Consider the following 25,190-nt stretch of genomic DNA (forward strand, 5'->3'; position numbering starts at 1 on the left):
ATACGCGATGCCACCTCACTGGCCGCACCACAGTCGCTTGTGCCCGTACACGACACTTAAGAACATCCACTCACTGCTTGCCGTGTTCTTAGGTCGACTTGCATTCATTTCCGCCCCTCAACCATGATGATGCTATTCGGGAGGTCAGTAAATTTACATCGGGGTATAAACCAGAGGCGAGTATGGCGGCGCAGCTACAGTCTTGTCTCTGGTCTGATTTCCATTTTTGCGGAGAACTCACTGGTATCCATGGCTAGTTTTTACCTCGGCCCATTGAGGACTGTTGGTGGTGCTCGGTTGCAGCTCATATGCAACCTTTTCAAATTCCCCATGGAGGCTCCCTCGTGTCTTCCAGCCTAAAGCACCTCCTGTATGATAGCGTTAGAAGCGATTTATTTGGATAGATGGCCGGCGTTACAATTGCCTTAAAACTTACCTTGCCTGGCTTTGTCTTCGCTGAACTCGCGTGCAACTTCGTAGTTTTCTGGTCAGACTCGAATCGGGACAGATGGAAGATCGTGTGAAGCAGCGGGAGAGCCAGGTACAAACTTTTTTCTGATGTTCCAGGGGACAGGTTCCAGAGATCACAGAGAGCTGCTCAACTTCGCTGGCCCGACTTAAATTCAAGACTTACCTTCATCGAACTTGACACCATCTCGTAGTTTGGCGAGAGCCTCTTCTTTCTTGGAATGCTTCTCACACTGAAGACCAGCGTGTTAGCAGACGGAACTGCTGACACAAGCACATGCTTACCAGAATATGCCTGGCATTGATAGATTGGGCGGCTTTTAGCTTACTGCCACTGCCATTCGTGTCACTTTCATTCTTGCCTTTGGACTTGCCTTTGCTAGAATCTTTCTTCGGAGGCATGATGTTGACAGTCAACGACGGCAGCAGCAGATAGACACGTGTGAGAGATCGTCAAATTTCAGAGAGCGATGATACAGAGTCAGGATCCGCCCACCAGCAACGCTGATGAAGCGCCTAAGTTGAGGTGGTGTCTGGCACTGATGGTGCTGTGAGCCATTATGGAGGCTGGCTCGGCTGGTTGGAACGATCGGTAGTGGACTTGGCCCCTCATTCAGGTTGGCGAGGGCTGGATCCGCAATTCTAGCATCGATATGCGGCCAGAGTTTTGGGTACGCTGAGGGCACCCAGACAAAGCCGCTGCTCGGTGGCACTTGCTCCTTGCTTTGCCGGGCCCATTACCAATTTCCCAACAGACCTCCAACACCAAAGTCACCATCAAATGTAGAGCATCAATTCAGCTGTGAAGAAATGTATATCACATTAGCTAGTTCCTTGATGAGAACCAGGGTTTCCTCTAATGGCAGCAGCAGATCTGCCTCCATAGTATACATAGAATGCAGAACCCCCCTAATATGCTTCATCTGCGCCGCGGATGGAACGGGGAAATCGCAATGATCTGAAGGACCTCCAGCTGGGCAAGGCCTTGCATCCAAGTTGTGATCACTGAAGTCTCTGTCCCATCATCAATCAGACCCGTTCCCATAATTCCTTCATCCACCTATCCCTCTCATCGTCATAAGTCACTTCGCTACTTCGTCGGACTACGCGTTTAATTGTACTATTCGCAGCACTCAAAGAAACGATGCCTGCCCCTTGATCCACAAGCACCTGTAAACCGACTCGAGTCCAATTGCTTGCCTGCAGACAAGGGCAGAGCCTCACCACCTTTCCCGCAGGATCAGTGCCCGCGCCGCTTCGACTGCCTGAACTACTCGGATCATCGCCGGCCTATTCGACACACTGGCTGCACTTGACCGAGTACTAGCGGCGCGATCAACGCAAAAGAATGGAAGAGTGAGTGAGAAATAAGCGCACAAGGTAGATAGGGATAGTCGCGCTGCCATCGACAAACGCGGTCTGCCAGACTCAATTGAAAGTTGCCGTCGCGACACGTCGCAGGCCTAAGAAATGTCTGGATCATACCCACCTGCGGCGTCGCCTACGCAGGCAACCCGCCCCTACCCTCCTTACTCACCAACTCACCCGAATCGTCCGCCCTATCCCAATCACGATTACCATCAATCAGTGCCGCCATCGCAGCACCTTCTGCAGACGCCACCCCCGTTCACGCCGGCAACCCTGGTGCAAAGTCCACACTTGGTAAGACCAACATCACTCGCATCAGGTCTACCCTCACCTACGGGCCCTCCACCGCCACCCAACGGCTCGAACTACTCCATCGTCTCGAGTCCTCCTTATCCTCTGCAAAGATCTTATTCTGGACAGTACTCAGGCCAGCCGATGGCGCAGTACGATGGCGCTCCTCCTACTCATGCCCATCCATCAAGTCGATCTGGCTCTGTGCTGCAGTCGCCAGCTAGGGAACAGCAGCCTATACAGAATGGTGTAACCCAAGATTATCATCAACCTGAGTCGAGGCCACAATCAAAGGACGTAAGTGTCGCAGTTTGACATTTCTTCAATGTGCACGATAGACTGACTACTTCCCAGACAACAAGAGCGAGCAATCCAATGTCGTTCGCTAGCATCTTGGGCCCTTCTAGCAACGACACCTCTCCGCCCAAACCCATCGAAGCCAAAATACCACCGAAACCGCTGACACCTTCGAAACTCGAAGCGCCTATGACCGAAAAGCAAGATTCTTTTCAGGTGCAACCTCCCGCTCAGCATACCACAATGATACCCGCCACCAATGGCTTTGGCAAGGTGCCTTCTGTCGAGGAGGCATCTACGTCTCCGGTAGCCCCTATCATTGTACCGAAACCTCGCCGATTACCCACCTCACACGAGAGCGCAAGGATCACTAAAGCCTACGAGAACATCGATGAAGCGAGCAATCTGGAGGGAGGTGACTTCGTGGAACAGCGCACTCTCTACCGAAAGAAAGATGAAAAGCGTAAGCAACAACTGGCGGAGGTTGACGGCAATCAGCGCAAACGTCGCCGTGTGCAAGCGCTCGATAACTTGAACAAGAACTTCAACGGTATCAATGATGCTGCAGGCGCTCGGTTCCGTGTTCGCTACCTGGACGATGCGCGTGCTGAGATCGCTGAGCGTGATCACCAGAGCGAGAAAGAAAGGAAGAAGGATATGCAACGAAAGCGCCGCAGAGAGCAACAAATGCGAAATGAAGCCGACCGTATGGCTGAACTCAAGAGCTCCCTCGACACTGAAGGAAACCCTGAAGAGGTCGCTAAAATCATGGAGCAGATTGATGCTTCGAGCCAGAAATTGCGCAAAGTTGCCGAAGCCAACAATGGCCTGCCGGAAGGTCTCGATATTCCTCATATGGCACACAACTACGAGGGCGGCATGACATCGACTTTCGCAATTGGCACTCCTGAGCCAGAAGAGCCTCCCAAGAAACGTGCTAAGCAAGGCACTGGGCCTAGTGTACGACTAAAGAAATCCAAGGAAAAGAAGCAGGCGGAGAAAGACGCTGCCGAAGCAGCCTACGCTGCGATGGAGAGGGACTCAATGCTCTCAATTGCTCCCAGAGATGAAGATCGAAAGGAGTTGAAGTCAAAGCGTTCAAAGGACCAAGCTGGGCTCGTCGCATCTGTCAACTATGAATCCAAGGGCTACAACCAAATATACGAGCAGATCATTCGCGATATGGCACGCAAAGACATGCCAAAGGTCTATCGTATCAAGCAGACTTCGCTGCAGACACGCCAGGAAAACATGCGGAAGACCGCCATTCTGGCAAGTAAACAAGCTCGCAAATGGCAAGAGCGTACCAACAAAAGCATGAAGGATACTCAAGCGCGAGCCAAACGTGTCATGAGAGAGATGATGTCCTTCTGGAAACGCAACGAGCGAGAAGAACGTGATCTCCGTCGCATGGCCGAGCGGAAGGAAATTGAAGATGCTAAGAAGGCTGAAGCTGACCGGGAAGCCAACCGTCAGAAGAGGAAGCTGAACTTCTTAATCTCACAGACTGAGTTGTACTCCCATTTCATTGGGAGAAAGATCAAAACAGACGAAATCGAGAACTCGACCAATGATCCAGATGTTGCTGCTTCTACGAAGAAGATCGAGTCTGGAGCCGCGAACGCCCATACCGTCAATCTTCCCGACTCTGTTGCCGATCTGACTGGGAAGACTCGAGTCACCAACTTTGAAGACCTCGACTTCGATGCAGAGGACGACAGTGCTCTCCGTCAAGCTGCCATGGCCAACGCACAGAGCGCTGTTCAAGATGCTCAGGACAGAGCGAAGGCCTTCGATGGCGAGAACCAGATGGCCGCTTTCGACAACAGCGACCTGAACTTTCAGAACCCAACCATGGCCGGCGATGTGCAAGTCGCCCAACCAAAGATGCTGCAGGCTCAATTGAAGGAATACCAGCTCAAGGGTCTCAACTGGCTTGTCAATTTGTACGAACAGGGCATCAACGGCATCTTAGCTGACGAGATGGGTCTCGGCAAGACAGTGCAATCAATATCTGTCATGGGGTACCTTGCTGAACAGCACAATGTCTGGGGGCCTTTCCTTGTGATTGCGCCAGCATCAACATTGCACAATTGGCAGCAAGAGATCACCAGATTCGTGCCGTCAATCAAAGTCTTACCATACTGGGGCAACGCAAAGGATCGTAAGATCCTGCGCAAGTTCTGGGATAGGAAACATATCACCTACAACAAGGATTCTGAATTTCATGTCCTGGTCACTTCGTACCAGTTGGTGGTGCAGGACGCTCAATATTTCCAAAAGATTCGTTGGCAATACATGGTCCTTGACGAAGCTCAAGCCATCAAATCATCAAGCAGCTCACGTTGGAAGACTCTGCTGGGCTTCCATTGCCGTAACCGACTGCTCCTCACTGGTACGCCCATTCAGAACAACATGCAAGAATTGTGGGCGCTGTTGCATTTCATCATGCCAACGCTCTTCGACTCGCACGATGAGTTCAGCGACTGGTTCTCTAAGGATATTGAAAGCCATGCTCAAAGCAACACCAAGCTCAATCAGGATCAACTCAAGCGTCTGCACATGATTCTCAAGCCCTTCATGCTGCGCCGTGTCAAGGCCCACGTCCAAAAAGAACTCGGAGACAAGGTTGAGAAGGATGTTTTCTGTGATCTCACCTATCGTCAGCGAGCAATGTATGCCAACTTACGCAGCAAAATCAGCATCATGGATCTGATTGAAAAGGCCACAATGGGCGACGATCAAGACACTGCTACGTTGATGAACCTGGTCATGCAGTTTCGCAAGGTGTGCAATCATCCCGACCTGTTCGAGAGAGCCGATGTCAGTTCGCCTCACTCCTGGTCGAACTACGCCGAAACAGCCTCGTTTCTGCGAGAAGGCTACTATATACAATTTGCTTATTCGGTACGCAATCCCGTCCAGCTTGACCTTCCCCGGATCCTCTGCAACGATATCGGCCGCTTAGACATGGCTGGTCCCAACAATCCCCGCGCTGGTTTCGAACGTGCCGGATTCAGGAATGATGCTCTTGGGCACATGATGCGGATCTGGTCACCGGATTACATTAAAGCATCAAATGATAGCAATGGGGCCTTTGCCTTCCTCCGCTTCGCCGACACCTCTTACTCCGAGGCTGCCGTGGCTGGAACCAATGGCTTGTTCGAGCGCGCCGTGAAGCAGCGATCGGGAGCTCGGCGCAATCTACTGGTTCATGAGGACAGCGAAGACAACCCTGTGCCTGCTCACGCCATGTTCAATATCACAGGCAACGAAAGGCGTAAGATTTTGACTGAGCTGGACCCAAACTCTCCCCTTAGTCGCCTCTGTAACGTGTCCAAGCAAGCCATGGAAAACGATGGGCTTAACGTCCTGGAGCCGGCTGCGCGGGTCAAGGTCACGGCCCCACCGATCGAGATCAGCTGCTTTGATCAGAACTCGGCGAATGAGCGTTCGCTAACGATGTTCAATACTCCTGTCCGCAACACTCTCTTTCCTCTGGAGGATGGAGACGAGCAACGCCTGCTGGAGAAGGATGTTGATCCTGCGTCAGCGCCCGTCGCTGGCTTGCTCCCGGCACCAGCCTCCAACAAGGCTCGCTGGACCAACATCAGTGTGCCCTCCATGCGCCGCTTCGTCACTGATTGCGGTAAGCTGGCCAAACTCGACCAGCTCCTCCACGAACTCAAGAACGGCGGTCATCGTGTATTGCTCTACTTCCAAATGACGCGCATGATCGATCTGATGGAGGAATACCTGACCTACCGCAACTACAAGTACTGCAGACTTGACGGCAGCACCAAGCTAGAGGACCGTCGGGATACTGTGCACGACTTCCAGACGCGCCCTGAGATCTTCATCTTCCTACTTTCCACTAGAGCCGGTGGTCTTGGTATCAATTTGACGTCCGCGGATACTGTCATTTTCTATGACTCGGACTGGAACCCGACGATCGATTCACAAGCCATGGATCGTGCTCATCGTCTTGGCCAAACCAAGCAAGTTACAGTCTATCGCCTAATCACCCGCGGCACGATTGAAGAGCGTATCCGCAAGCGTGCCATGCAAAAGGAAGAAGTCCAGCGCGTCGTCATTACGGGCGGTGATGGTGGTGGCGTCGACTTCAACACCCGCGACCGACGCGAGAACCGCACCAAAGACATCGCTATGTGGCTTGCCGATGATGACCAGGCGGCGATGCTCGAACAGAAGGCCAAAGAAGCGGCAGAAAAGCCCGAGGAGGAGGGCAAGAAGAAGAGCAAGAAGGCAGCGGCGGCTGAAGCAAGAAAGAAGCGAAAGGGGGAGATGAGTTTGGATGACATGTACCATGAGGGTAAGGCTTCACCACACATTGTTTGCCTGATACTAACAATGGCATAGGCGAAGGACATTTCGAAGATGCATCTGCGAAGGCTTCGGGCGCAGCTACGCCAGTTAGCACGGCTGAGCCTCCTACTACGACGAAGAGAGGCCCACGGGGAGGCGCTGGTAAGAGCAAGAAGGCGAAGACAGCGAAGCAGCGTCTCGCAATTATCGATGCTGAAGGTGACCTGGGCATGGGCGGTGGGGCAGACTAATCAGTGGTCATTGGAAGGTGTTGGTCGTAATCGGAAGGCGGCTTTGTACAATTATTCTGGCTTGTACGCCTGCAACACATCGTTGTAAGATGGGGATAGACAGGGAGCTGCAGGTCAAATCTGACTCGGAGCGCCAAAATGAGGGCGATGGAGGCCATTACTGTGCATCGAGACATACGTAGTAGGTAGAGATAACTCTGCGGACAGCACTTCAACCTGCAGTGGCCTTCGTATCCGTGTCTACGTTCGACCTTGCCCTGGCTCATGGTCGTGGTACCGAGAGTGGTGAACACGAACGGTACCCACTCGTTCGATCCCAGTAGCTCCTTAGAGTCACACAAGTTCTTCTGAAACATCCTAGCGTTCCCAGCGGCGCCTAAAAAGATGTATATTGGTCTCTGGAGGAGTCTGATCGAGTGCGTGCAGTGGTCGTGCAGATGGCCTATGCTAGTTGACGTGGTGGCGACTGAAGTGATAACAGACGCGGCCAGTGCCAAGCCTCGGAAGTTTTGTTTTCGGTCACAACAACAATTGGCTCGACCACCCCTGTCAGCTTCAACCCTGGCACTTTCCTCTCCACTCTGCACACCTATCCGAACCCGGCCTGGCCTTGCCTTGCGCATCTCCAACGACTCATTGACATTCCCCAGCCCCCACTTTGCCGCCGCCGCCATGTGGTGGCCCTTCAAGAATCATCATGGTCCTCCTCCGGATCCTATGGACTGGCTTCCTACCACTCCTCCTCAGTCGCCCAGTCCCTACCCTCTCAACTACCTTCCGGGCGGTTGGCCTCTCGAATTTCCGCCGCCCGTCTTTCGCCGACCTGCCGAACCGGACGCCTTCCTTCCGAAAGCAAAGCGAGTTTGTCGCGGAATTGGCCGTGCAGGCGCAAAATCCGCAAAAGTCGCAACCTCCATCGGATCTGGCGCTGCTCGACTGGGAGCGCGCGCAGTATCACACACGACCAAGACTGCAGCTCGCCTTGCAGCCAGAAGCACGATCTACTCAGTGAAACTCACCGCCAATTTTGCAGCCCATAGCTCGGTTTCTGTCATCCGAGCCTACAACCGCCGCAACCCACGGCAACCTCGTGCTTGGACCGCATCCGGCGTCCCGTACCATCGCGTTGACGGCTACGACTCTCCACGATTTAGCAAGCTTCGCACAGAAAATAATCCGATTCCACTCGCCCGCCAGGATTGGGTACAGACGTACGAAGGCAGCTCCGCTGTCTACGAGATGGTTGACACCGGACGCTACCCACACACTTTCAAGACTAAACTCATGAAAGACGCCGAGTTAGCGAGACAGGCCGAAATGTACAGAGAACGTTCCATTGAAGCCAAATTATGGCGAGCAAAGTACGAGAACAATCCTTTCATGGATGTGCCCTTCGACAGCCCATGGGAAGAAGATCACACCGAGCATGGTGATCAACTACAGAGAGAGCTTGCAAAGGCAGTTCCCAAATCCCCACCAAAGCCCATACAGGCTCACAGCCATGATAGCCCTGCCAGCCCGATGTCTCTAGCACTCGAGCAGGCCCGCAAGGTTCGCTATACAAAAGAACGAATGTTCAGTGGCTCAGGCGTTGCCTCCAGAGCGGTTGCGAGATGGGAAGCCGAAAAGAGAATCCGCTCCGAGAGAGCTGCAGCAAAGACGCACGCAAAAGAACAATCGCAGAACAGTCTCGCCATAAACGGTGAATTGAACAATTCGAAGGCATCGGTTCCACCCTCCACTGCCCAAACCGAGGAGACACCGCCCACCGGCACAGCACGCTCGGACGATGACCTCATGGATATCTCTTATGATAGCCCTAGAACTCCCGACCATTCGCAGACCAAGAGAAAGTCTGTTACCGACACCACCGACATCTCGTCTACTTGCGACTTCAGTCCCCTCGAAACCCCTCTCGCATTCAAGAGAGACGCTCACAAACAGATATCAAGCTATCCCACATCCACCAGCAGTCTTGAAAACTTGCCCAGTTCCTCGGACCCTTCCGGATCCCAGAATGCGGACCAGCAGATTGTCTCTCCCACCGAGCCAGAGCTTCCTCGACGCCCTAGCACCGCTGGATCAGAAACTTCTTCTTCTTCCACCACCGAATTCACTACGACTTTACGATTATTCCACATCGCATCAGCAGACGACGCCGTTGGTTCATCATCTATCACCCCTAAGGTAGCACAGAAAGCGCCTCCATCCCGCATTTCATCAAGCGGAGTGGCTAAGATTCCAGGAGGATGGGACGATGATGAAACCACTGTTGATGACTACGATGAAGAGAAGGCTAGATATGATGCTAGCCATGCAGCACGGCGCTCTCTCAGGCATAGGAAGCAGTCAAAGGACGAGGAAACCAAGACCGAAGAAGTCAGATCCCCCGTATCAAAGAAGAGCGGCACACCTGTCAAGACGCCCAGACACAGCAAGACCAAGGGCAAGATCATCGAAACAATTCAAGAGAAGCAGGAGCGTGTTCGCAGAGCCGCTGAACAGTTCAAAATCTCCGCCCTGTCTGCCGAATGGCAAGATAAGGCGCAACACGCACTCGAGCACGGCACCAGCACTTTGAAGGCCGGTGATTTTGCACGAGTTCTCCCAACTGGTGGCCAGAGTGCTTGGCTGAACGACGAGACCATCAATTCATATCTCAGCATCGTCGCAGCTCATGGCCAGAATCATCTCGGAGGTGGGAAGTTTGGAACAATCACCCACCACGCATTTAATTCCTTCTTCTACACCAATCTCGTCACACCGGGCAAAGGCCCCCAGTTTCTACAGCGCTGGGCAAAGCGCGCCAGAATTGGCGGCAAGAACCTCCTGAACATGCACAACGTTTACATCCCAATCAACTCGAGCTCCCACTGGACGTTGTGCGTTGTCTCCGGGGTCGACAGAACAATCACATACTACGACTCCTTGAATGGGAGTGGCACCGCCAAGATGGCGGAGGTGATGAAATGGGTGAAGATGGAGCTAGGAGAAGACTTTGTGGAAAGCGAGTGGAGGATGGTCAAGGGGGAGAGTGGCCAACAGGCCAACATGGACGACTGCGGGGTGTTTACGGTCACCAACGCGCGCTCGCTGATGCTGGGCCACGAGCCCAAGAAGGCCTTTGGCCCAGCATTGGCGAGCGTGCAGCGGGAGAGGATCGTGGCAGAGTTGGTGAATGGGGCGCTGTTGCCGATGGGTTCGTGAGAGGGGAGGAAAGAGGAGAAGAAGGGGAATGTTTACGAGACGACGACGACGATGCCGCCGCCACCGACGCCCAAGGCGTCGAGCCTTTGGTTTTTGTTCTTCTGATTTTTGATCAATGTTGAGATACCCCGCCCACTGTGGCTTGTTTTGTGTAAATAAGAACTTTCAAAGACATGGACGCCTCATTGCAGTGACTATTGACTTGGTTACTTGACTTGACGTGTGGTATTGACGACACGACAGTCACCTCCTAAACCCAACAGCAGAAGTCACGAATTTTGGCTGACCGCTCTCATTGATTTCTAGAAAGATGGCGACCACCTGGGCAGCTGCTTTGATCGCGTAACCTCCTCCCATTGCGGACTCGTGTAGTTTTCTTTTTAGAACCGGATCTCATAACTGCCTGCCCTTGTCATGTACCGCACCCACTTGACACTGCTATAGTTGCCCTTTTCAAACACTTTCAAGTACCGCACCAACAGGCCGCTGCTCGTGAACATGAGCAGGCTAAACGTCATGCTCAGCGGCGGCCGACTCCAGGCCTTCTGGTGGGTCATGGTGGTCAGCTGCGCCTCGGCGCTGAGCACGAATTCGCTGCCGCCCACAAAGCGGGCAATCTTCCACACGATGCAGTTGCTTTCCGGCTCGTACTTGGCTTTGCCTTGGGTGGTGCGCTCGGTGATCTTGGCGGTGTTGAGGGGCGTGGGGATGCGCACCACGACGTTGGTGGCGAAGAGCTTGGAGCCGTAGTTGGCCTTGACGGCGATCGAGTACTCGACTTTGGTGGTACCGACTTCGCGCACGATCGCGTGCACTTTGAAGGGCAGGTTGACGTTCTCCGTGGCCCGGTAGCGCATCAGTTCGAACTCGCCGTCGGGTGGCACAAAGGAGATGGTGCGGTCCGTGTCGAACTTGGTCAGTTGCACGCACTGGTGGAACTGGCAGTCCTCGAGGGTGACGGAGCCGGCGGCTGCCCGGGTTGCTTTGCGTCTGCCGTCGGCGTTGCCAACGGGCCCGACGTCGACGCCGTCTTGCGTTACGGAGCCGACGAGCAATTGGTCGTTGAGGCCGAATTTGCACTCGGGCGTGCCGGTGAGGTAGGCACGCATGACGATCTGGCCCGTCACGTCCGCGCGGAGCACGGTGCCCGTGGCGGACATGAGAAGGTTGACGTCCTCGATCACGTCGACGAAAGCCTCGTTTTTACGGTACTTGATGTCACCGCGCCGCCAGGACTGTGCGCCGGTCGCTTGCATGGTGATGCGAGAGGTGTCGGTTGCAGGCGCCGAGACCGAGCGGATGGCGGAGGAGAGGTTGTCGGGAGTGATGTACATTTTGAGAACATCGACATCGGTGTTCTGGGGGTAGCCGAAGTCGAGAATTTCTGCACAGGTTAGCTGTGGGGGATTCATTCCGACTTCTGCAATCACCATCTAGTAACTCGTAAATGAGCACGAAGTTGTTCTTGACAGCATCCTCGTCGAATTTATTGAAGTAGCCCTTTCCTAAGGCGATGAAGCGGTAAAGGAACTCGAAAACAATGGCGGCGTTGGCGTTGCTCTTGGTCACGGCGGTGACATAGATATTCTCGTGCTTGACATGACTGAACGTCGTCGAGCCAAGAGTGAGTATGGGAGAGCGGACTTGGGCATTAGAGATGACTTGTATTCGGAAGATGTCTGCCAGCCGCGGCCGACAATCGGGTCGAAAGGCCCGGAAAATGAGGTTCTCGCCCTTCTGATTGAAGAGCAAGATCCCGCTAAGCATTTTGAACAACGCTCATGGTTCTATATGGCTATCGAGGAAGAAAGACGGGGGACGCGGAGTCGGGATAAGGCTCGGAGTGGATCAGAGAGACTTGGCGATGGACGTGGCTTCAACTGCGGCTTTCCACTCTTCATTTGATGCTGCCTTCGTTAACGAGGTCAACATGCTGCCGTCAATCGCATTGAAGCGATAGCGTTAGAAGAAAACCTTGCGGTCATACTCTGCATGCTGAACATGCGACGAACATCTCGACACACCACAGGATCGCGTTGAATTTCCACAGCGGGACCTGTGAGTCCTGGGGGGACGAAAGACATGGCGCAAACGACTGGCGATGTCGGCCTTGATCCTGCAGGATCCTATGTGAACATATCCTGCTTCGATTTGCTCCTCATCGAATTGGTTCCGCTGGCCGAGCGCATGGCACGCGAGTATGAAGCCTCCCTCGATCGACCAAGTTTCGCGAACAGATCAACCAAGAATACAAATGCTGCCTCAACGACTGGCGGGGCAGGAACGGTCATTGCAGGCGACGGGCAACCAGAGACAGAGCTGTTCAAGGAGACAATGTATTACAGGCTGGAGAGCTTGGGCTACCGAGTCGGGCTGGGATTGAGCGAGCGCTTCTCGAGGGATAGACCCCGGATTACAGATCAGCTGGATGTTATCAAATTTCTTTGCAAAGACTTATGGATGGTGGTGTTCAAGAAGCAGATTGACAACCTCAAGACGAATCACAGGGTGAGTTAATCGCAGTACCACGGGAAATCTATGGTTGCTAATCGGGGACAGGGAGTGTTTGTTCTGACGGACAGCAAATTCAGGCCATTTTCCAGGATGAGCATGGTCAGCGCGGCGGAAGCCGTTCATCGTGCGCAGCCACATCTGATCTTTCCTTGTGGCATTATTCGTGGGGCGTTAGCCAGCTTGGGCGTAACAGCGACAGTACAAGCGGAAACCCAGGACCTGCCGGCTGCAACCTTTCAAATCAAAACGGCACAGGCCAAACCTTGACGTTATGCTATTCAGATTTCATTGAACAAACGGCCAAAAATTACGATCGTCGCGTCAACAGCGCTGGAGGTCAATGTTTTCATGACATTTAACGCCTCCGATGGGTGATCTAGAGATCTACGAACCATGCTCATGGATGCATAAGATGCCTCATCACTCATACTTGTCATGGTCGTTCTGAATTCTGGGCGTGGACGACTTGTTCCCACTCCGACTGACTGTGCTCCATCAAGCTACGATATGACACTGCTGGGCAGGCCTATCTTGTGAGAAATCGCTTCATATCTAGCTGGGAGGGCTCTTGACGAAGTTGACGCCAGACTCGATGTTGCCCTTGAGCCCCTTGATGGCCTCGTCGAGCAGCTTCTTCTCATAGTCGTTGGCTTTAGGAAGGATGTTGATGGCCTTCTCGACACCGTTGGGCTAAAGGGTGGTTAGTGGAGGTTTGTTGAACGGATTAAGAGAGACTTACGCCGAGCTCAATGGGGACGGAGAAGTAGTCGACACCGGTGGCCTTCTGAATCTCCTCGCCACCAGGAACACCGGGGAGGTAGACGAAAGCAGGCTCGACAACGTTCTTCTCGCCCTTCTTGGCCTTGAGAAGAGCTTCGGCGAAGCGGAAGCCAGCGTATGCCATAGAAAGAGTCGCGGAGCCGGCGCCGTCCTTGGCCTTCACGACCTCATCGCCACCGAACTGGACACGGTTGACGAGAGCGTCGAGCTTGTCAGCAGGGATATCGACAGCAGGCTTGGCCTGGCTGAAGAGGGGCACAATGGTGCTGCCAGAGTGGCCACCAACGACGGGGATCGTGGTCTTCGCAGGTTCCTTTGCACCAGAGATCTCACCAACGAAGGTCTCAGCCCGGACCACATCGAGGGTGGTGACACCGAAGAGCTTCTTGGGGTTGAAGACACCAGCCTTGGTCAGAACCTCGGCGGCAATGGGGACGGTCGAGTTGACGGGGTTGGAGATGACCAAGATGTACGCATCGGGAGAATACTTGGCGATGGCCTCGATTAGACCTTGAACGATGCCGGCGTTGGTCTTGAAGAGGTCATCACGGGTCATGCCGGGCTTGCCTGGGATCTGTTTAGCTCTCTGAGGCGGAAATCTGAGGGTATGTCTTACGGGGAACGCCAGCGGGGATGATGGCAATGTCAACACCGGTGAGAGCAGCCTTCTTAGCATCCTCAGTCTCCTGGGTCTTGCCAGCGAAGTCACCCTTGGCAGCAACATGACCAGTGATCTTCTATGCGGTTGTCAGCGTTCTTGACCGGCCCAGTCTCTTGCTATGACCTTACGGCAACGGATGAAATGTGGGAGAGATCGGCGGCAACGCCAGGAGTGTTGACAACATCGAAGAGGGTGAGCTCATCAATGAGGGGGGAGATCTTGCAGAGGAGGGAGAGAGGCTGCTGAAGTTAGCCGAATCCCAACAAGGTCAGGATTGATCTTTACCTGGCCAATGCCACCAGAAGCGCCGAGAACCGCAGCCTTGACCATCTTGACGGTGTAGGGTTGTTGCTACGCAGCTTCTGTTAGCTTCACAACCGTCTTGATATAGTCTTCACAACGTTCGGAGACGACTCACTGTGAAGTTCTGAAATTGTTGTGTTGCCTGGGTGATGATTAAAACCAATGTGGAAGGAAACTTGTGAACGTGGATGAATTGCACAGAAGTTACGCGAAATGAAAGAGTGTCTACAACTTTTCAAGACTGCGGTGTCCAGATGAAGGCGGGCCGATGGGCGTAGTGGGGGAGCCAGCAGTGAATCGACGGCCCTTGGCAAGGCACCGTGCCCCGCGTCGCAGATCCGGAGCCCTGACCTTCTGGTGCAGTTTCGCCTCTGGTCCGCCGGCAACACCCGTAGAGTGATCCATTCCCTGTGGTAGACATAGAGTATTTCCCGGGTCAAGCTCTCTTTTTCCATGCTGACGTTACCTAGTTAGATAGAGCTCTTTCGGCGCAATACGGAGGGCGGGCTGTCTGCTATGTTGCCATCGTTGAGCTGCCTGGGATCATGTTCAGGAACTCACAACTCAGAGGTCACCAGAAACACGACTGTGAGACGATCGAACGTAGTCAGTTTCAGCATTGGAACAGCTACAGAAACCATGTCGAGCCGCAGCTGTCAGCTATCACTTCCACTGCAACGGCTCCCTGGAAACGTGGTTGACACTGATCCTCAGACTTTTGTACGGAGGACAAGGTCAGCATGAGTATCAACGAGTCTTTTCATTGAACCAGTGGTATTTGTCGTGATAGCATTAACGCCTCAGATGCTACCGATCATGAAGTCTCTATTGGACTCTGACCATGGTGGACGCCCATCCTCCCTTCCACAACCGCTCAATCAAGCCGCAGTCTCGGCCTTGAGAGCCTTATAGCCACGGGGCTTCTTCGCGGGGGCATCCTTCTTCGGCCGCTGGCTGTCTTTTAGGGCGGAGGAACGCTGAACGGCATGGAGGTTCAGATCAGAGCGGTAAGAGTTCTTGCCAACACTGTTGGAGATGTTCGAGTAGGTCCTGTGCAACTCGTCAGCACCTCAAACTTACTCAGTCCGGGAAATTTTCCTTACTTGCGGTTGGTCGTGCCTTTGCCATAAGCGTGAGTGTTGAAGCTTGAAGCCGGCTTGTTGGTACCGCTGCTCTTCTTGGTCTGGAGAGTGACGCCGCCCTTCTCGTTGGGCTGCACCGAAACAGCCTTGTCGCTGACAAAACCGGCGTACTTCTTTGAATGCTTGTTGGTCAGGTTGAAGGGATCGCGCGAGAACTGCACGCCACCAGCGTTCTTGCGCTTGACTAGGAAGGCATTGTTGCTTCCTGTTATTCCTCTTTTAGTACGAGTCACTTTCGTAGCGGTCGGGTTTTGGTGGGGGCTTACGGACAACCTCCCAGAGGAGATCAGCAGAGACGTTAGACATTTTGGCTGGCTGTGCTCGCGGGTGGAAAAGGACCTCGATGCTGTAGCGAATTTCTAGGACTTGCGACTGCGAGGCAGCGAGACTACGGTGCGGGACCCACAAATATTGCCAAGCCTTTGCCCAGCGGGTGTTAGACGGGTCCGGGTGCCGAGATGCGCAATGCCTCCCGCTTGTGTTCGAACGCCGAGCGTGCCTCACCTTGTCTGACCGAGCACCGCCGCTAGGCGTCACTCTTCGTTCACTTGAGCCTCTGATATCGGCAGGAGGTTGCTTCATGCAACGCAGCAATTCCACAGCCCATCCGAGCGGGATCTCTGAAGATCATTGATTGAACGCTCGCTCTCTGCCATCACATCCGACCGTTCCCGCAGCTGCCACTCTCACCATGGCATACATCCTATTCAGTTTCATTCTCCTCTCGCTCATCCTCGGGACAGGTAAAGGCACCGGCTTTATGGTGTTGACTCGACTAACATCCTCAGTACTCTACCTGACACGGGAACGCTGGACCGCCTACCTTCCTTCGCGGATGCAAGATGCCATGTATAGCCGCCTTCCGACAACATTCATGGGCGATGTCGAGGGCGGCTTTACCTCAGCTGACTTCGATCTCAGCTCAAATATTACCGAGGGCGATAGCCGGCAAGGTTTGGATCCCAAGAGCAAACGTGAAGTGCAGCGTCTTATGAAGATCCGCGGTATTGGCTTTGATGAAGCCCGCAGGGTTTACATGGAGCAGTCGTTCAAGAAAGCGGGAATTGGCAGTGATGGAGTTCCAAGAGATCCGAAGTTTGTTAGTTTTTCATAGGCTACGCGTGTGAAAGTTACGATGAGAGGGTGAAGGTTTCTTGATTGAAAAGAGCGAGGCGTTTCCTGTGAGGTTTTGGATCTGCGAGCGGTCAAGGGCAGGGGGCGTGAGAACTTCCTTCGTCGCCTAATGTTCTGAGAATCGCCATGTATACGGTGAAAGGGCAATGTGCCTGATTGAATGCTTAAATCGGACCTGTAGATCTCACAAGGCCATCTTGGAGGGAGATTGATACCGGAAGTGTTCATCATGAATCTCATTGAGAGCTTGACTAGGTTACAATCTGGATGCTCCGTGGAGCTAATCGTTCCCTCAATGCATGATGGTGGACCAATGTGCAACCGATCCAACGCGGAGTTGCTTCCTCGTATCTATTCACATATCGAACCATCAACGCCCAGATAATGCCGCTGAACGCCCCAGGGAAATCAAAAGTGATAGGATATCTCACATATCCGTCGTCATAGCGCATGCGAGGCTGCTCATGGCCTAGCGATGGAGCGTTGAACGCTCGCCAAACCGAACAGATTTCACGCTGTGGACTGAGTGAATACCACAAAAGCCCAGCTTAAGTCACCTTCTTGGCGATCTTCTGTGCTTCATATGACCGGTCATCGTCGCCCTCGACCTCCTTGAGGACGTTCTCCATCTCCTTAGCCTGGCGCTGCCACTCCTTCTGCCCCATCTTGGTCTCGCGGCGGAAGAGCTCCTCGTTGGGTCGACGGTAGCTGCCGCCCAGTCTGTCCCACAAAGTAGTATACTGACCGTAATCTGTTCCCTGGTTAGTAACAAGAGACAAGTGCAGGCAGGTATCAGAGCACGAACTGTAGTTGAACTAGAGAACGAATTAGCCGGCCACTCCCTCTGACAAATAGAGGGCGCACTTACATAGAGATGATGCATGGTATGACAAGCTGCACCGTTCAGGACTGGAGAGTCGGCTAGGTATTCGCCATCGTGGATCATGACTGTCCAGATATTGACGACCACGAAGAGTCCAACGTAGGCAAATTTCTGGAGGGGAAAGAGGAATGGGTACAGATGGTAGGGGATTGACTGAATGAAGCCATCCAGCGGGTGGAACGCGTGGGAGGCGAAAGGCGTAGGCATAATCCACTTATGATGAGGTTTATGCAGCCATTTGTAGACTGCTGGGTGATGAAGACCGCGGTGGAGGAAGTAGATACACATGTCGGTGAAGAGGAGGAAAAAGGGGAACTGCAGGAAGTTGTAGAGCCAGAAGGGCGCCTCGTCAGGATGGTCGTACAACTTCGCGTAGCCTCGGACGTCCAGCAGAAAGCACGGGGCCGTGAGAAAGGCCATACCAGACATGCCCCACAGAGCTTGACGGATCTCCAGCTTCACTTGATCTTTGAGGAATTTGGGGTGCTGGAAAGCGCTCTTGTCGAACACCAGCCAGTATGACAAGCCGGAGCACACAAAATAGAGCACATTGCCGAAGATCCTAGATGTGTTAGCAGGAACTCTAGTTTGCGTGGAAGTCAGAAGCCGTACCAGGTGATCAGAAACAGCGTCAGAAATTGTCTGTAGATGTTGTCTCTGGGCAAACTGCTCTCATAAGCCCAATGGTATGGCTGGACACTGAAGAAGCGGGTCGAGGGCTCGTACACCCACTGCTGTGGTTGTTGGGGTGCGCCTGTGCTGCCCTCACGCACGCTGGAGAAAGTTGCGGTCGCAACGGACTTGACATACTGAGCGACAGGTGACGTGGAGTTCGCGGGCAGGACGGTGGCATAGACAGGATCGAAGAGGAAAGTATCGAATAGCTCCAGAACGATATCCATGGCAGGCAAATAGGAGGCACACTGTGCCGGAGCGGAGGCTGAACACTGTACGCGCTTCTGTGTCCGTTCTCCGACTGTGGTATGACAGGAGCCGGTCAGGGATCAGTGGCAGTTGAGCGTCCAGAAAGCAAGGACGGGGCGCATGCGATTTTGTGAGGGAACAGACTCGGTGGCGTGAAATCGGTAGAGCGCATCCCCGACGAAAAAAGGTAGTTCGAGGTGGAGAACAGAGCACTCCACGGAATGAGCTGTTCCAGTAATGCCCAGCGATTGGCTCAACAGCCGATACTTGGCCAGCTAAGCATTGGTGCTCGCCTATCACATTCGCGCCCTGCTGCAGGGACAATTTCTACGGCGCAGACCACGCGCCCGGAAAGGCACCCTGCGGCGTGGGCTCATTTTGATTGCGATGCGCCCTGGCCGCCATCTGATTAGGGTTAGGGTAATCGGAAGTCGGGGAAAAGTTCCCGACGAATTGTTAATTGTTCGCAGTCGTCATCTAAACTTGAGGTTCGAAGACGTTATCGAAAAGTCGAGGGTGTCCAGACCTGCCCTTCGATGTTCTGCAGGATACTTGCCGCGTAGACTGCTCTGCAACATGTTATTGGATTTGGGCATCTGCACGTACAGTCGTTATTGTGTTCGTTAAGCGGTCCCCAGCAAGTCTCGATGTCTGTACCCATCTCCGCCTCCTCTGGCAACCGGCGGCACCGCTTGAACCCTTCTATCGTGGAGACAACCGCCGGTCTGTCTGCTGGATGCGTCGCGACGCTCTTGTTGCACCCTCTGGATATCATCAAGACTCGACTCCAAGGTACGTTTCCTGTTGCAGGTATTAACCAATCCTGACTCTTTAATAGTCGATACTTCTGCCCACCCACTACTCAACTCCTCCAGAACGGTTCTTCGAGATGTTTGGCGGAACGAAGGCCCCACTAGACTTGCTGCTCTATACCGAGGACTGAGCGTCAACCTTATTGGCAATTCTGCCGGCTGGGCTTTGTATTTCTTGTGGTACGGGCAAGCCAAAGATATGGTCAGAACCTATCGCGGTTACACTTCAAGCCAGGACCTTACGTCTGTGGACTATCTCGTCGCATCGACGGGCTCTGGGGCACTGGCTGCGGTCATCACGAATCCCATTTGGGTTGTCAAGACGCGAATGCTCTCGACTTCGGCCACTGAAGCAGGAGCATACCCTGGCCTCATTGCTGGCCTGCGTTCCATTTTGCGAAAGGAGGGACCGAGAGGCTACTTTCACGGACTAACACCCACACTAGCCGGAGTCTCTCACGGCTCACTGTATTTCATGGCCTACGAAAAGCTCAACAAGTGGCGTCGCGACCGCCGAGAGGCCCAGGGTGGATCTGGGCAACTTTCGAACATGGATACCATCATGAATTCAACTCTGTCCAAGCTCTGGGCTGGCACCATCACCTACCCGCATCAGGTCTTGCGAGCGCGTATGCAGACTCAGAACTTGCGCGGCGCAGAATCACCAGCTCAGCCAAACTTGAGCGTCAGAGCACTGATCCGAACCGTTTGGCGAAACGAAGGCGCATTAGGCTTCTACAAGGGTATGTTTCCGAACTTGCTTCGTGTGGTCCCCAGTACCTGCATTACCTTCCTGGTCTATGAAAACGTGAAGTGGGGACTGCCCCTGCTATGGAACAGAGACAGCAGTCCCGGCGAACAGGCCTTGAGACAATAGCGTGTCAGCCCGAACCCTGGAGGGTACTCATGTGCACGATCATCATCGGTGACGCCCCTAAACTACCCGACATGTGAAACATGAAAGATGAACATCGGTTGTCGCTGTCGCGATGCCGAGGCTGCCAGCCCTTGTTCCAAGAAACTCCCCCGGTCGGAATCGCCCGAACCCCAGCCTCGCCACTCCAACTGGCCATATCCGCCCCTATCCGCGGCCTTGATCCGCCCTACGAAACCTTCTACTCACCACAAGTCAGACTATGCATGCTTGCGGTGTGAGGCCCGAAGGCAACGGCTCGACCTCGTCGCCACCTCCACAATTCAAGAACAGACTTTGAGACTATGGCCGGCAGCCAAATTTCGCGTACAGGCATAGCAAATCTGTCGAGGCATTCCGGAAGGTGTGACAAGGCGATCTTCGCAAAGACGGTGAAAGTTCACATGTGCAGTGGTGATCAATGCCAGGACGATCCGCTCTGTCAACAAGGTTGCAGTATCTCGGCTACTGCTGCAGTAGCCATCACAGAATCAAATGCAACCTCCTCTCCACTTCTCGAGATTTTCCCAATCTTTCTTTTGGTACCCGCCACCGCTCCTGGCGGCAGGGCTGGGTTCGGGGCCTAGCAGAATATAGTCCTGGTCGTGCTGTGATCTCCGTGGCCAAACCACACTATTATACAGACTGTCACTCTTGACACATGGCAGATAAAATATCCGAGCGAGTCTCCGTAGTCTGTAGAATTCGCATCCGTCTCGTTAGTTCCAATTCCACGAACCAAGGTACTTACGGAGTACCCTGTGCCGATCTAGCGATGCCTCGTGTGCACGCGAGAACAGGACACCACAAGACCTTGTCTAGAAACGTCGCCCAAGTTTGTGTGTGGAGCTGTCAAAAGCGGACGCGTGAGCGCGGCTCTGCAGATAACTGGACGCCGGCCAACCAATACTTTCGTAATTCGGCAGAAGGAAGCGAGAGGAGGGGGCCGCGCGCTGGCCCAGGCTCCATTGAATCCGGCCCCTACATAGCGCCTCCAGCGACTTCGGGCTCCTGCAGCTCTACAGCTCAAAAGAAAATATCCTTGATAGGGTGGACAAATGCCAGACTGCTTGATGGCTAAGCAAGGGCTGACGAGTCAAGGGCTGAGCCTCCATAAGTCAGTCTAGCAGTGCTTTCAGTATCTACCCCCAAACGAGTATATACCAAGATACCGCGTGATGTGGGTCACTTGCACCAACACCAGTCTGGCCGGTGCCGACCGGGAGGAGAGAGCAGAGCAACCCAGGACAATGCTGCAGTAGACCAGAAAAAACAAACATTGCCTCTTATCTAACATAATCTCATCGTTTTCCTGATATCGTTATTTGTTACTCCGATATAGAGTACAATCTCGTGGTGCCGCAACCCTTGTGGCTGACCGCTGTAAAATGGTATATATCGCTTGCTTTCGGTAACGACAGACGCTATATGGTAGATCCGTATAAAAATATTCAACAATAAACAGCTAATGTACAGATAACCTCCCAAGGTATGTGTTACGATGTTGTTAGTTTAGGTAGTATTGTTGTAGTCAATCTTGGTGCTTCGAAACTCCCGTCTTTGAGAAACGCTCCATCCAGTTCCGGAATCGACATGGGTGCAGAAACATAAGAAAGTCGTCTCGTGTCGTCGTTCTCACTCGCTCGTCCCACTGGTGCGCTCCTGCACCGCAGCGGGTACTGCTTCAGCTTGTTTGCGAGCAAAATGTTTCCTTTCCTCCTGGAGCTGTTCTGGTAGCCACGCTTCTTTGCGGGCTCCGTGCCTTGCCTCAGACGTTTTCTGCTGGGTAAGGCCATTGCTCCTGCACATCCTTGCTGGCGTGCATCGACTCGATATCCTCCTGCTCTCTGTTGCCCACGGTAGAAGTAGGTAGAGCCTTCAACTCGAGCCACTTGGTCGCTCCGTCCGCTCGTGCGGCAGATGCTGGTCATGCCAGGCGGTGTGTAGATTTTCGTGACTGAATCAGGGGGTTCAGTCCCTTCGACTTCTTGCTCTCATGCGAATGCATCGCTTTCGCAACTAGCGGCTTCCGCCCCCCTCGCTGCCATTCAAGATATGCCGCTGCCTGTGTCGAATGCTGGCCTTCCTACAACAACCTCGACCTTTCGGCCTTTGCCACGGCCTTTAATGCCTTTGTTGCTGTTCTTGAACAGGCCGGAGAAGTATGCCTTCAACTCCGTGTCCCCTTCCTCGTGTTCGGCAAACTGGTCGCTCAGCCGTGCCAGCGTCTCTTTGTGGAACTTGTTCATGTGCGCCTTCAAATTGCCCAGCTGCGTAAATACCTTGCCCTGAATCATCTCTCGTCCGCTAGCGGCGTCGTGGCTCCGCACACGGCAGTTATCAAGAATGCACTCGTACCGTTTGCCCCGCGAGCCAGGATCTGAGGAGGAGCGCTTGCGGTTCGGGCGCTGTCCAATGTGGCGCCGCTCATGGGTGCGAAGGTTGCCGAGCTGACTGAAAGTCTGCCGACAGCTCGAAATGGAGCAGGTGTAAGGCTTCTCGCCAGTATGTGAACGGAGGTGTATCTTGAGGTGAGTTGGCTGGGAGAAGGATTTCAGGCAGGATGTATAGGGACAGATGTGCTTTTTAGGCTTACCGCCGCTCGCATTGGCGATAGATGTAGGCGTAAGAGGAGTAGCAAGCGCTGGAGTTGGGGCGGAAGGTGGCGAGAGGGTATCCATCGGGGCGGAGGCTGGAGGAGAGGTTGAGGTAGGTTGGATGGCTCGCATAAGGGCGTCGACCTCGGAGGAAGGCTGCTGTTGCATCAACTGGGGGGCCGGCTGCGAGGTAACTGACGGTGTATGCCGAGTGGTGCTTGCAGAGAAAACACTGTCGTAGCCCGAACGGTCGGTGATATCACTGGAGACGAAGGAAGAGGGCGTTTCCGAATAGCAGGAGGCAACCTCGTATTCGTCGAAGACGGACATGTCTTCGACACCCGTGGCCGATGCCGGGGTCATGGGAGTGTAGTCGAAGTCGCTATAGTCAGCGAAGGTATGAGCCCGAGTCAGGTTCATGGGCGGGTGAACTACCGAGTTGAATCTGGTGGCCTCGTAGTTGTAGTAGTCGAACTGTGGATTGCTAGCAACATAGGACAGTGGTTGAACAGGCTGGTCGGCGGACGTCAAGGCAGGCTGCGAAGTAGGTGGGCCGGACATTGGCATCGAGGTTGGTATCATCCAATTCCGCAGCTGTTGCATATGCCACTCAACAATCTGGTTGTTTGAGGGGCGGTACGACATCCTGTCGGAGCGTGCCTGGGTCGATGATATTGGTGTGTAGGGGTAAAAGGCGGATGGTCCGAATAGCTCATCACCGGAAGATCAGGCCCGGGATGTGGCTCGAGACGCGCTGCAGTCGGCGACTAGCGCGAACTGTGTCAGACAGATGGCGCTACGGGGTATCCAGAGGCAGCATGTGCGTGGCTGAGCTCCTTGTGGGCGAGGGACAAAGGATTTAGAAGTCTCGGAAGCAGCAATGGGTTGCAAGAAGGAACGCCTGAGAAAGATAGAACAGGAAGTGGTAGAGTATACAGCAAGAGTGTGATCCGTTCAGCTTGTAGTGATCGGATACCTTCCTAGGCATGCGGACGTGGGAGTAGAGGGGATATGTATCCCAGGCCGGACCAGGGTACATGCAACCCAGATTGGTGACGCTAGCGTGGGCGCTGCGTGGGGAGCTTTGGACTAGCCTGCCCAGTTGTCGTGAGCAGGGGTCGAAGACACTAGTGACGAGAGTCATCGTGGATCAATGAGCGCGAACCAATGCCCGAAACTTCCGTCGGGGCCTCCCGCTCCGTGAGGTCGTCTTCAGTGTACCCCCGACGGCACTCCAGGGTGCCGTATCCGCCTCGAGGCGGGCCATCAGAAAGTCTTCACAAGGTATCGCTTATCGCGAGGAAATGCCTCAATCGTAACACTTCGTATTGGAGGGGTGCAGGGTCCAAAAGCTGATGCAATTAAAAAATTTTCATGTATGCTCGAATATCGAAGTGAAGGAGCACCCGAGACGAAGGCCGGCTGAAGGTTGTCGAGACAGCGGCCAGCAACCAGTGGTCAGACGGCCCAGCAGCTCACATCACCAGCATCCTTGTAGGTGAGTGGGAGGCTGGACGTGGTGGAGTGGGATGGACTCAAGAGGACAAGAGCAAAAAGGCGGCCATGAGCATCACGTTCTTGCAACTCGCGCCGCTTGGCCTCCTTCCTGCTTATGAGCCTTGCCTCAATAGGATAGTACACCCTGATGGACCTGTCTCATCCATCCACTTCCTTCTGGCGGTATTCTAGCGAGCTTCTAGTCAGCCGCTATGTTCTTTCTAGCCGCCTTCTACGGTGGCCACAGTGGCCCTGAATGGTGCTGCTATTGGGTAAACACCTTTCGGCCCCAGTTCTGAGTGGAGGGCGGCTTCCTCTTTGAGTTCTCGGAAGCGTCGCTTCTTCTGTTCAGTGACGAACGATCTGAAAATTGCGGCCGGCAGCGTCGCATGGACTGAACCTTGCAGAGACGTACCTTGATACTATCTCCTTTCCGTCCGTAGAGCAACGCTATCGATGACCGCTGTTCGGATCGCATGATAAAGGCAGCTGCCCGACAAAGCGTGCGGAAAAAGTTGTTCGCCGTACAGGACTGCAAGCCAGAGTTTTATTGTCCATGTTGTCGAGCCTTTTCCATGTATACCCGACTGCCGACTCGCCCATGGTAGCTAGCAGGGGCGTAATTGTTCGTGGGGGACCAGAATTGCTACCGCTAGGGCGAGCGGCCCCAAAAGAAATGAGAAAATAGTGCCACCTGCAATTTGAAACGGGCAGCTCGATCTCAAGCGCCCATCTAAGACTGCACCGGTACCAATAGACACGATCAACGGTAGCCCCTCTCTTCTAGCCCCCGTATCATAAACTTTCTTCAGGATGGATACT

At 53.8% G+C, this 25,190-nt stretch overlaps 11 protein-coding genes across 11 annotated transcripts; 5 read left to right on the forward strand and 6 right to left on the reverse strand.

The window, feature by feature from the left end:
- Positions 1–237: 237 nt before the first annotated feature.
- Positions 238–870, reverse strand: HMPREF1541_04829 (uncharacterized protein; the record flags this gene model as incomplete). The annotated part of the gene is made up of 4 exons (XM_008719173.1): positions 238–368; positions 437–484; positions 635–701; positions 754–870. 4 exons carry the CDS (start codon positions 868–870, stop codon positions 238–240), a joined length of 363 nt encoding a protein of 120 aa, XP_008717395.1.
- Positions 871–1,938: 1,068 nt separating this feature from the next.
- HMPREF1541_04830 (uncharacterized protein) lies at positions 1,939–7,001 on the forward strand (the record flags this gene model as incomplete). Its single annotated transcript, XM_008719174.1, has 3 exons — positions 1,939–2,430; positions 2,482–6,757; positions 6,805–7,001. 3 exons carry the CDS (start codon positions 1,939–1,941, stop codon positions 6,999–7,001), a joined length of 4,965 nt encoding a protein of 1,654 aa, XP_008717396.1.
- Positions 7,002–7,673: 672 nt separating this feature from the next.
- On the forward strand, positions 7,674–10,208 carry HMPREF1541_04831 (uncharacterized protein; the record flags this gene model as incomplete). Its single annotated transcript, XM_008719175.1, has 1 exon — positions 7,674–10,208. One exon carries the CDS (start codon positions 7,674–7,676, stop codon positions 10,206–10,208), a length of 2,535 nt encoding a protein of 844 aa, XP_008717397.1.
- A 380-nt stretch (positions 10,209–10,588) lies between these two features.
- On the reverse strand, positions 10,589–11,975 carry HMPREF1541_04832 (uncharacterized protein; the record flags this gene model as incomplete). The annotated part of the gene is made up of 2 exons (XM_008719176.1): positions 10,589–11,592; positions 11,639–11,975. 2 exons carry the CDS (start codon positions 11,973–11,975, stop codon positions 10,589–10,591), a joined length of 1,341 nt encoding a protein of 446 aa, XP_008717398.1.
- Positions 11,976–12,290: 315 nt separating this feature from the next.
- HMPREF1541_04833 (uncharacterized protein) lies at positions 12,291–12,989 on the forward strand (the record flags this gene model as incomplete). Its single annotated transcript, XM_008719177.1, has 2 exons — positions 12,291–12,716; positions 12,768–12,989. 2 exons carry the CDS (start codon positions 12,291–12,293, stop codon positions 12,987–12,989), a joined length of 648 nt encoding a protein of 215 aa, XP_008717399.1.
- Positions 12,990–13,274: 285 nt separating this feature from the next.
- Positions 13,275–14,493, reverse strand: HMPREF1541_04834 (malate dehydrogenase, NAD-dependent; the record flags this gene model as incomplete). Its single annotated transcript, XM_008719178.1, has 5 exons — positions 13,275–13,412; positions 13,462–14,069; positions 14,119–14,239; positions 14,292–14,405; positions 14,449–14,493. The coding sequence occupies 5 exons, from the start codon at positions 14,491–14,493 to the stop codon at positions 13,275–13,277; spliced, it is 1,026 nt and encodes a 341-aa protein (XP_008717400.1).
- Positions 14,494–15,344: 851 nt separating this feature from the next.
- Positions 15,345–15,914, reverse strand: HMPREF1541_04835 (uncharacterized protein; the record flags this gene model as incomplete). Its single annotated transcript, XM_008719179.1, has 3 exons — positions 15,345–15,516; positions 15,570–15,813; positions 15,875–15,914. The coding sequence occupies 3 exons, from the start codon at positions 15,912–15,914 to the stop codon at positions 15,345–15,347; spliced, it is 456 nt and encodes a 151-aa protein (XP_008717401.1).
- Positions 15,915–16,299: 385 nt separating this feature from the next.
- Positions 16,300–16,722, forward strand: HMPREF1541_04836 (uncharacterized protein; the record flags this gene model as incomplete). The annotated part of the gene is made up of 2 exons (XM_008719180.1): positions 16,300–16,351; positions 16,397–16,722. The coding sequence occupies 2 exons, from the start codon at positions 16,300–16,302 to the stop codon at positions 16,720–16,722; spliced, it is 378 nt and encodes a 125-aa protein (XP_008717402.1).
- A 568-nt stretch (positions 16,723–17,290) lies between these two features.
- Positions 17,291–18,527, reverse strand: HMPREF1541_04837 (uncharacterized protein; the record flags this gene model as incomplete). Its single annotated transcript, XM_008719181.1, has 4 exons — positions 17,291–17,493; positions 17,548–17,557; positions 17,611–18,187; positions 18,238–18,527. 4 exons carry the CDS (start codon positions 18,525–18,527, stop codon positions 17,291–17,293), a joined length of 1,080 nt encoding a protein of 359 aa, XP_008717403.1.
- Positions 18,528–19,196: 669 nt separating this feature from the next.
- HMPREF1541_04838 (uncharacterized protein) lies at positions 19,197–20,238 on the forward strand (the record flags this gene model as incomplete). Its single annotated transcript, XM_008719182.1, has 2 exons — positions 19,197–19,341; positions 19,388–20,238. The coding sequence occupies 2 exons, from the start codon at positions 19,197–19,199 to the stop codon at positions 20,236–20,238; spliced, it is 996 nt and encodes a 331-aa protein (XP_008717404.1).
- Positions 20,239–22,322: 2,084 nt separating this feature from the next.
- HMPREF1541_04839 (uncharacterized protein) lies at positions 22,323–23,516 on the reverse strand (the record flags this gene model as incomplete). The annotated part of the gene is made up of 1 exon (XM_008719183.1): positions 22,323–23,516. The coding sequence occupies one exon, from the start codon at positions 23,514–23,516 to the stop codon at positions 22,323–22,325; it is 1,194 nt and encodes a 397-aa protein (XP_008717405.1).
- Positions 23,517–25,190: the final 1,674 nt, after the last annotated feature.

Source organism: Cyphellophora europaea (genome assembly GCF_000365145.1).
Source record: "Cyphellophora europaea CBS 101466 unplaced genomic scaffold supercont1.4, whole genome shotgun sequence".
Lineage (NCBI taxonomy): Eukaryota > Fungi > Ascomycota > Eurotiomycetes > Chaetothyriales > Cyphellophoraceae > Cyphellophora > Cyphellophora europaea.